At 40.5% G+C, this 11,417-nt stretch overlaps 1 protein-coding gene across 1 annotated transcript in view; it reads right to left on the reverse strand.

Moving 5' to 3' along the window:
• Window positions 1-7,052, reverse strand: part of hspg2 (heparan sulfate proteoglycan 2) — a 100,419-nt gene extending 93,367 nt beyond the window's left edge. Inside the window, exon 1 of the mRNA XM_073470087.1 lies at window positions 6,687-7,052. Within this exon, the coding sequence (XP_073326188.1) occupies window positions 6,687-6,755 (69 nt within the window). The 5' untranslated portion in view covers window positions 6,756-7,052. The remainder of the gene's footprint in view (window positions 1-6,686) is intronic.
• Between the last annotated feature and the right edge of the window lie 4,365 nt (window positions 7,053-11,417).

Here is an 11,417-nt window from a genome sequence, read left to right on the forward strand (position 1 = left end):
TAGCCTTTATATTCTGTAGAGTGGTGTTGTCTTAATGATCAAAGTAAGAAGAAGCAACACATAGCACAATCGCTGAAGTGTGTGAGGATCATAGAGGGACATTGATGCCTGTTATATTCCTATAATAAGTCTAAAAATATATATATTTTAGGGGAGACATGACTACAGATATGGTTTTTACAATAAGGTTGGGGTTATATAAGGGTTAGGCCCGTTCCCCTGTTAAAAAATAACAAATCACCTACTTTCTGTCGGTCATTATATGAAGAAACAACATTCAGCTCTTGCTCCTCAGCTCTGGTGTTCAAACCTTTCATTTGTGAAGTCATCTAATTAGAGTCCTGAGGAGCAGCAATCTTGTACGACTGCCCTCAGAACAAGCCCATGAATTAAATAAAGGTTAGCAGAAAGGGGAAGTCAGTGTTTTCCCCCCCGTATTTACTTTTCGCTGAGCCATTACACCCTTAAGCCTGCGAAATTCCACTTTGCCGACCTCCCTCTGTGAACATTAAGGGTTTAACAACAGCTTAGGCAAATTTGCATCTTCTTAAGGTTACAATAAAGTCTCGCAGAGATAGAAAAGCCTTAGTCTGACACAGGTAGAGACTTGTTGTACAGTAGGGAGGAAGCGGAGGCAGGGAGTGAGAAATCATCAGCTCTGATAAGACACCAGGGTGGGATTTCTTATAAACACTTCACGGGATGTGAGGGTCAAACCTGCTTTCAAAAGACAATGGAGGAAAAAAAAAAAGAATGATAGCATTCCTTTAGCAAACTTAAGTACCCTGGAAAAAAAAAATCTGTTCACAACACACAAAAACGTCTTTGGTTGAAAAGGGCAGCAACCTCCCCCATCAGAGTAGCTGTATAAGTTGGGAGGAGACCATACAAGACAATGCAGCAGAATGCCCAAGTGACTTCACATCAATGCCGCCTAGCAAGGACAATGGCAGACTCAATAGGGGCACAGACAACTATGGAGCACCTTCAAAGGGGAAAATGCAATACAGTTAACTTAGCATTTCAATGAATCTCTAATGAGCGCGAGTCGGGGTGCAGCCTGGGAAAAGAGCCTGGTAGTACAATGTGAAAAAAGATTGAGGAAAGGCTGTTAAAGATGAGGAAATCAGTCAGAGCCTGTGCCAGTCTATTACAGGCTTTTGTTCGTCTTATCAAGCTGAGAGCGAGTGTTAGATTTAAAGCTCACTGTTTCCAGAGGAGCCGGTGTTGAAGTGCTTCCAGTGAACGACCTGCTCGCCACTCATTAAGACAAAAATAAGTAAAATCCCCAAATGACATTAAGAAAAATGCTTTTTTTTCCCGAACTGAACCACTTTTTCAAATAATAATCATTAATTTTCCCGACTTAACATCGTGAGGGAGAAATATTGGAGGACTGTGATTTGTGGCGCCACAAATAGTTTCTGATGATTAGCTGTTTTTTATTGCTTGTGGTGTAGACTGCCGTGTGTCCTCGAGACATCCTGTGACCTCAACATGAACTCTGTTGGATTTATTGCATCTTTTAGCTCCACAGCACAGGAATGAAGAGTGAAATATATACTCAAAAACAGACGCCAAAGGGGTAACTGACATCATACGACGTGGACAATGAACGTGCTATTCTAGTGAATCTTGCCAGGAGATCCCTTCTGTACGTGGACGACTGCAAAGAGAGCTCGCTAAAAGGCAGAAATCCAGAAATTTGGTAGTAATTTACTTTATTCTTGCTCACAGGCACTGCAGTAAGTGAGCTACTGGGCCTCACTGGGCCTGTTCAGTTAAAGGATGGCCACTTTGATCACTGGACCACACCGGCTTCCATGCCACACAGTCATATTTAACAAGCATCGTAGAATAAAAAGAAAGAAAAAACATTTTATTTCACTCCGTGTTTGAGGCGTGTTGAATGCGCTGTGTTATCAAAGCCGAAATAAATGACAGGTGTGTTAATCAAAGAGGTTTCATGGCTTAAAAAGAGGGAAATCCAAATGAAACATTTCTTCCACATAAAGCTCATAAACTGCAGTCTGAAACAAAAGTCATCCACTGGCATACACTTCAGAGCGAGGGAACGTAAATGTGCGAGGAGCAGTGAATGGAAAGAGTGGGACTCTAGTTACAACAGGCACTACTTAAGAGTATGTGTGCTCATGTCAGCACATGCACAGCGTTGCTGCTGTACCAGCTGAGGCGCAGCTGTGTTTGGAGTCGGCTCTTCTGTCCGACACGGACGAGACGCCGGGCATGAAAGAGCGAAGCTGCCGCTGCAGCCGCGGAGCACAGTGTCTATTGTGAGAAGAGATTTGTTTGTGCATGTGTGTGTCTGTGTGTGTGTGAGGGTGTGTCCGAGGCAAGTGTGAATATATACTGTGTCCATCTTTAAGGCTTTGATGCATCTCTGCCATCTGAACATATCACACCGATCTCTGAGGTTTCAATAAAATAAAATTCCCTCATTGAATATATAATAATCAAGTAATACAGACTCTGGCATTAACTGCAGTCTGCATGGGAGCCAAGGACAAAAAAAGGAAAGGCATTCTAGCTCAGGCGTGAGGGCGCACTGTGGATATTTAAAGGACCATGCCAATATTTTTGGCTTTCAGTCTGTTTATATTCATCCTCAGTTAAATGAATGAAAGCATATGGCTGCCTGGTGGCGAGCAAAAGGCACAGGCACAAGAGGATTTGTGTCACTTAACTTACATTTACTTACTTACATCACTTAACACTACATTGAGGACATACAATTTAAGGTTTTTAGTAAAAGATACATATGATAAGACTGGAGGAAGTGAGGCTATGTGGGCCCTAAAGAGGTGCATGTGTCAGCCTGCTTTTGGATAGGAGAGTGAAAAAAGGCAGCTAGTATTGGTGTAACAATACTGTTTATTTACGACACTGCTTCTAAATATACTGAGCAACAGGCTGAAATAAAGCCTAACTTGGGCTCTGTAGAAAAGCAAAAATGCACAAACTGATAAGGAATATTTTCAGTGTAACAGTAGAGGAACAAAAAATAAAGAAAGTGGGTAGCAAGTGTTGAACAAATGCTTTATTGGAATAACTGCTCTGCACACAAAGACATGTTCAACTGCACTCACAAATTAAAAGTGAAAAGTTTGGGAAACTGTGCAGTGGGAGCTAATCCGGGCTGTGAATAAATCACCAGGAACCCCCTGCTGAACTGAGAAACAGAGTCAGGTTCAGAGTCCTCACCTCTCTGACCTCTATACCGGCCCAAGTCACACCTCACTGCAGAGTCAACAAATGCCAGCCTTCCGGCCTGCGCTCCATATGTGCCAATGTGCTCGAGGAGGGGGCGAGCCACTTCAGTGCTGCATTGTCCCATCAGCCAGGATGGCCTCTCTCCTGGGGCTATAATTCAACAATGCAATGTTTACTGAACCCAGTCTTCAAGCAATTATGTGAATGGGACTGGCGGGGGCAGACCTTCCCTACTGTTCAAACTTTGGAGTGGAGCTGGTGTTTGCACTGCTGTGCTCTGCAGCTCCGCAGAGTCCTCATCGACTCTGAATGGGAATTAAGCACCAGGTAGCTGGGGCGCCACACAGAGGGACGGACCGCCTCGCCTGGTCTATACATCACCCATGACAAACTAAATAAATAACCAGATCAAGCTGTTGCTGCAGAACACTTCGCATCCGATGAATGACACACGCTCTGCAGATTATATAGTCATAGGAATCCAGGCCGCCCTTCCCCCAACCCCAGTCCAACCCCCCAATGAAGTCAAGGGACACTTATGACAGTCTATACTGGGACGGATCTCCGTGCCAAAATTGTCTGTGGTGGTGCTCACAGTTGGTCTGATGTCATACATCAGAAAACAAAGTTGGCCTCACTCTCATAAGTAAGACCAGAAGTGCAGACCGCTGGCCTCATCAGTCCATTTCTGTACTTGTAAATCACGACTGTGAGAAGACGTTTCTGCAGGTTTTACTGAATATTAAGCTGTAAAAACAGTCCACCTGGATAATTCTCACACTTGTACTGCTGGTGGTTCACAGCAGGTTACGGGGGAACTCATTTGTGATGGAGCGCTCTTACCCACCGTGAGATTTTATTGGCTTTGATTGTTTGAGTTGATGCGCATGACCCTGACATTCCAGCGGGCGAGAGAGGAGGGCCCGTAGTAACACCAGTACGTGTGCTTAATTGAATCAAGGGTCAGTCCGCCTGTTGCAGTTCAATGTCATAATGCAAGAAACAGATGCTTGCGGTTCCAGATAATTCAATTACGTCGGTATTGTTGGCCCGGTAGTCAATCAACGCTGGGGGTTATAGCGTAGAGGCCATCTCCTGTTACCTTCCAGGGTCGGGACACCGGGGATGAAGATAGCACTCTGGGGAACTGGGTAGCTCTTGTGGATCGATGATATTAAAGATACATAACTCGGCTTTGAGGATGCAGGTAATACAGCGTCGGTCTCGACTCTGCGGAGTGATCGATCATGTCATCCACAGGAAAGGGCTCGGCGCTCGATAGCATGTCACCGCTGGATGTTGAATAGACCTCGGAGCCGTCAACACTATAGCTTTTCAAAACGTCGGGGAATATTACGGCTCATACGCTTCGCATCCAGCAGGTGAAAGATTTATGTTTGCTGGCCACCGCGACTATGCCCCCATCATTCAAAAAAGGCTTCGCTCCAGATCAAATCAACACAGAGGAGTCACAGATATCTCAGCCATGACAGCTCTGGTTATTGGAGGGCATAAAGGTGAGAGAGCAGACGGGATCTCTAGCTGGTGGGAGGGAGGGGGAGTCTATTCTCAGCAGGGAGGCGACGCTCATCCTCTATATGATTCATACAGCAGATATAGCTGAGCACATATATTTAAGACTGGAATATTATTAATTACAGAAGAGTTAAGACCTTACAGTGCATGGGCAGAACGCTAGAGCTGAAGTTAGTGGACAGAAAGTTAATTTGCAACGATTTTGATGACTCAATCAAGTCACTCATGAAGCAGAAATGTGATTTTAAGTTAAATATATTTGGGGTTTGGGATATCGGTTGGACAAAATGAGCAGTTTGAAGACATAATATTGCGCCTCCTCAGCGTTTTGTGGACTAAATTATAAATCGATTTATGGAAAAATAATCAGCAGTGAAAATAAAGATCGTAACAGCCCTGCAGTATACTAAACATTAGTGGACGCTGAATGAATACAGGATGTCTGCAGGCATCAGTAACTTAATTTCGTTGATTTTTTTAGACTTTTTCGAAATCATTTTTAACCAAAAACCAAACACAAATCATATTTTTCTTATTCAGACATTGCAGGTGAGTGCAAAGGTAAGTAGTGGTCCCGTGCAGGGGTTGAGACAGGTTTATCTACAGTTTGACAACAGGTAAGTGCGAGTATAAGGTAAAAAGAAAGTGTAATGTTGACTGTCACTCAGAAGAGCCTGACTCATTTGGACATAAAAAGATGGATAATTGAAATTAGATTAAATGTTTGTGGTTATAACAACCTCATAAACTCAAATGTAAGACTATTTAATGACATTTAAGCCTCATATTTGCTTATAAAACTGAATTTAAGGCGTTTCCAGACTTTTTAAGGACCTGCAGACACGTTGTAATAAACCCAGAGGATGCAACTTAGGAAGAAATCCCTAATATGGTGCATTCTCCCAACTGCAGGAGGGTTAGGGCTGTGATTTTTGTTAATAATCTAAAGCACCCTCCCTTTTGTTCTTTTCTTTCTTTATTTTTTCATCTTACTCTTATTCAATCATTGCAGGTGAGTACAAAGGTAAGTAGTGGTCCCATGCAGAGGTTGGGTTAGGTTAATCTTGGTTTTGCCAATAGGTAAGTGCAAGTATGAAGTAAAGAGACAGTTCAGTGATCGGAAAAACGCAGAAGAGCTTGACTCGTTTTTTTTACACAAAAAAAGCAAAAGATGGAAAAAATGAAATGAGATTAGATGTTTGTGTTAATTAAGACTTCATAAATTCAAATTTCTGACCACTTAGTGACTTTTAAGGCATCATATTTGTTTATAAAACCGAATTCAAAGCATGTTACGACCTTTTAAGGACCTGCAATAAAACAAGAGGATGCAGCTTAGAAAGAAATCCCCAATATGGTGCTTCTCCCCACTGTTGTTCCCAGATACTTTTATTCTGAAGGACTGATTCATTAATAAGAAAGAAGTCAGTCTGAGGACACAAGACACAGAAAGTAAAACATGCACGTTTTCATATACAGTACTCTTTGCACCTCCATGCATGTGTAATGACAAAACAGTCAGTGTGTGCAGTGAGAAGTGCAGCCTGGCTAAGTTTTGAGCAGCTTTGGGGCTATACAGGACTCCAGGGAGACTATGAATAGCTTTGTTTCTATGGACGAACTTAGCTTGAGCTTCACTCAACAGCAGGATCTAGTTTGTCATATTACTTCTAAAAGCATCTTTACGGTACATGCTGATATGACTGTGTGGGGCTGGGGCCACCGCTTTGCATGTGCACCGGCGGACCCGCACTATTTACTGAGCATAAATAGCAACATAAACACATGCCTCTGTCTTCTGCCTTTAATAGGACATAAAAAGCAATGATTTGTTACTTTGACTTGACCTCTGGGGGGCGAATAAGTGTGGCTGAATGAAAGATTTTAAAAAAAAAAGTAAGAGAGAAAGTTTGACTTACAGTCACCAGCTGGCATGTGAGTATCAAAGAGAGGATAAGTCCACAGATCGAAGTGGCCGGAGTGCCCATTTTTCCTCCAACCCAGCGCCGGCTGCCAATGCTGGGGGAAAAGGAACCAAAAAAAAAGAAAAAAAGAGCCGAGGTCCTTCACTCCTCCTGGCCACTGGAGCGGTGTGATGTCTGCACCTTTTTCACACTTTTCTTCTCTGTGAAGGAACCCGACTGCTCCTCTGCGTCCCGCGCCCGGTGGGACTTCATCAACAGGTAACGCGGATCCTTTTTACGCGCTCGTTTTTCTCGTTAAAAGCGTCGGAGAGAGGCTCCAAAAACTTGCTTCTTCTTCTTCTTCTTCTTCTTCTTCTTTCCCTCCCCGTAGCGCACCGAAACTTGGGACTTGGTGTGGGCTAAACGCAGTCTTGTAAAGTCACTGGGAAGTCCTGAGCTGGGATAGAGAGAGGGAGAGGAGGGAGAGAGAGAGAGAGAGAGAGAGGGAGAGAGAGAGAGAGGGAGAGAGAGAGCTGCAGGAAAAGTAAAAGGCGGAATGGAATTCAGGGAGTGCTGAAAGAGAAGACAGCTAATCCCGGTGTGGGGAGACGCCACCGCGCAGACCCATGATGGCTCCACGCATGAACACACACTGCTCACGTGCGTCCACTGCGCAGAAAACACCATTATTCTCCTCATGTTGTAAATAAAGTGTGTGTGTGTGTGTGTGTGGTGTGTGCAGGAGACACTGAGGTTTACTCAGTTACTCCACTACAAGTAAAAGTACTCCATTTATAATTTCAGAATAAAGGTACACACGCGTTCAAAGTAGGTCATTTAGACAGAATGACCCTTTTTAAAAGTTTTAATGTTTACTATAAGTATAGCAAGTGATTGAATGTAACTAAGTACTTTTACTCAAGCTACCTTATACTCCACTCCACTACACTCTGGAGGCAAATATTGTACTTTTTACTATTTGATGACTTTAGTTACAGCTACTTTTGGGTACTTTTTACAATACTGGACCTATATATACGTAAGTATAGAAAGTAACTAAATACATTTGCCAGGTATTGTATGTAAGTACAATTTTTGTCTGGCTATGGTACTAAATATTGAACCTTTTACCTTTTTATTAAATATACTCCACTACAAGTTAAAGTACTCTGTTCATTATTTCAGAATAAAGGTACGTAAAGTAGGTAAGTGTTCAAAGTAGGTCATTAAGCAGAATGACCCTTTTCAAAGTTTTGGTATTTGCTTTAAGTATAGGAAGTGATGGAATGTAACTAAGTACTTTTACTCAGGTACTGTACTGAAATACAAATTTGAGGTACTTCACTTGAGTATTTCCATTTTCTGCTACTTCATACTTCCACTCCACTTCATTCTGGAGGCAAATATTGTAATTCAACTCACAACAGTTACTAGTTACTTTTCAGATTACATGCTGATTATTTGAACACAATATCTGTACATTTACTCAAGTATGACTTTTGGGTACTTTGTACAACTCTTGACCTATGTATACGTAAGTATACAAAGTAACTAAGTACATTTGCTAAGGTATTGTACGTGAGTACAGTTTCAGCCAGTCTATGGAACCAAATATTGAATTTTATGGCAGTGGTGGAAGTATTGACACCTTCTACTTCAGTAAAAATAGCTCCACGTTGTAGAAATACTCCACTACAAGTAAAAGTACTCCATTCATAATTTCAGAATAAAGGTACACAAGTGTCAGCATGGACTTTATTGAAATTCAGAGTAGGTCATTAGACAGAATGACCCCTTTCAAAGTTTTATATTTTACTTTAAGTATAGGAATTGATGGAATGTAACTAAGTACTTTTACTCAAGTACTGTACTGAAATACAATTTCGAGCTACTTGTACTTTACTTTAGCATTTCCATTTTCTGGTATTTTATACTTCCACTCCACTACATTTTGGAGGCAAACATTGTGCTTTTATTAACTACAGTTACTAGTTACTTTTCAGATTACATGCTGTATCAGAGTCAAGTGACTGCATGTTTATATTAACTTGTTTATTGACAATCATTAAAAAAACAGATTCAATAATCAGATAAAGTATAAATAGCAGATCCGTTAACTGGTTGACCCAGAGTATCAGTATCACATACATACATGAAAATACATGTATAATTTACTTTTACTTTTGATACTTAAGTACATTTAATATCAGATACTTTTTACTCAAGTATTATATGAGCGTATATGAGAATGACTTTCACTTTTACCAAAGTAACATTCGAACACTATATCTTTACTTATACTCAAGTATGTCTTTTGGGTACTTTATACAACAGTGAGTATAGGCCTAAAGATACGCAAGTATAGAAAGTAACTAAGTACATTTACTCAAGTAGTGTACTTAAGTACAATTTTGAGCCTGTCTATGGTAGCCTACTAAATATTGAGTTTATCGCAGTGGTAATAAAGTAAGTAATACCACGTTGTTAAAATACTCCACTACAAGTAAAAGTCCTGCATTCATAATTTCAGAATAAAGTAACTAGTCCGATTACTCAAGTACTGTACTAAAGTAATTATGAGGAAGGCTACTTGTACTGTATTTGAGTATTCCCATTTTCTGCTACTTTATATTACTGCTTCATTACATCTTGAGAGCCAACATTGGACTTTATACTCTACTCAGTTTCTTTGGCAACATTAGTTACTAGTTACTTTGCAAATTTAGATTGTTAATACAAAATATATGTCAACAAATGAATTGTTGATTACTTTTACTTACATTTGTTACTGTACTACATTTGTGTTTTTACTTTAGTATTTTATTTTTACGCAGGACTTTTACTTGTATGCAAGTATTTGTAATCTGGTATTGCTACTTTTTACTTAAGTTCTTAGTACTTTCCCCACTGTATACTGTATATTTAGGCCATTATTGGACTATAACTTGTGATGTATTAACCTAAAATGCATTAATTGTTGCCAAGGTGGAGCTGATTACATAACGCATCATATTTTTATAAACAAAGCAGGAAGTTAATGTGCAATATCTTTATCTGGAAAGTAATCAGTAACTATCTCTGTCAAGATAAGGTCACGGTTTATCTGAAAGATCCAGCTCAACAAACTTTATAAGTCAACCAAAGAAGACGAGATCTGATCCTCAGAGATCTGTCCTTTTCATTTGCCCGCTTCATGCCTGTAGAGTACTTTTCATGCCCTCGAGGCCCATTTCTTTCAAAGTCCTGCCTCGCATTCCCTGAAACATAGTCCCACTTCACTCAGTGTTTTACTTAACAAAATTAATGGCAATTAAATGCTTTTATGGTCAGCTCATGATCATTAACAGACTGAGATCCCTTTATTTTGGCTGAAAATAGAAGTGTTCTTGCAGACTTCATTAAAAAGGTATCGCCCCAGCTAGACACAGTATACTTGAGCATTAAGTGCCCTCTACTGGTGTTAGAAGAGGCACTACACCGAGGACTGAACTGACTTCTTCATGCAGTTGATACAAAGGGCCAACTCAAGAATCAACTAAAATTAGAAACACAATTAACTGTCCAAAAATAAAGCCACATGCAGAAACATGTGTCAGGACTGAAGTCAGGAGCTGTGTGGAGGCCTGTGTGTCTGTGTCCATTCATTTTGTAAAGAGCGGTCTGTAACACTCAGAGATGTGAGAGAGCAGCTGTTTGCTAATTAAAAGCTCAAACCCTGAATAGAAATAGCGAGGAGCTGGTCTTATTTGCTCACCAAAATAGGCTCAACAGGAGACGACCACAATGGGCTTATCACGATGGGATGGTGTGGGATGAACGTAGCACCTGTGAGGTCTAATTAGACGACAAAGGATGTGTCATAAGAAATCAAGTTTAAATGTTGATATAACTGATATATGATCGGATATGTAACACATATATAATGATAATGTCCATGTATGTCTCACACATGTATGCTCATAGATTTGTTGTAGCTAAAAGCAGCAATGGAATGTAACTTATTACATTTATTCAAGTGCTGTACTTAAGTATAATTTTGAGGTGCTTGTATTTTACCGGAGTATTTCCATTTTCTGCTACTTTATACTCCACTCCACTACATTTTGATTGATAAGTTTAGTTACTAGGTACTTTGCAGATGACATGCTGCATCAGAGCCAACAAAACACTGATTTCAATAATCAGAAAAATGCTGAATGTAAATCTGATAATCGGCCGACCCATAGTTTAGATTATGTGCCAACATGTAAATATATGTATAACTTTACAGGACAAAGGATGTCGTTCACTGTACAGATTGTAAAGCCCACTGAGGCAATGTGATTGGGATTTTAGGCTATATAAATAAAATTGATTTGATTTTGATTTGATTTTACTTTTGCTTGTGCTTTTAATACATACATAAGGGGCAGCTGTGGCTCAGAGGTGCTGCCAATGTCTTGTTATCGGAAGGTCGCTGGTTTGATTCCTCTGGTCTGCATGTTGAAGTGTCCTTGGGCAAGATACTGAACCCCAAAACTGCTCCTGATGTGCTGGTCGGCACCTTGCATGGCAGCCATCAGTGTATCAATTACTGTAAGTCGCTTTGGACAAAAGTGTCTGCTAAATGTAAATTAAGAAAATTACTTTTGATACTGAAGCATATTTAATATCAGATACTTGAAGAATTTTAGGATCTTTGCTTTAACTTTGGGTACTTTTTACAACCCTGCATATAAACTCACCGACATCATACACATTGTTATT

This window comes from Pagrus major, chromosome 7, assembly GCF_040436345.1.
Source record: "Pagrus major chromosome 7, Pma_NU_1.0".
In the NCBI taxonomy this organism is placed as follows: domain Eukaryota; kingdom Metazoa; phylum Chordata; class Actinopteri; order Spariformes; family Sparidae; genus Pagrus; species Pagrus major.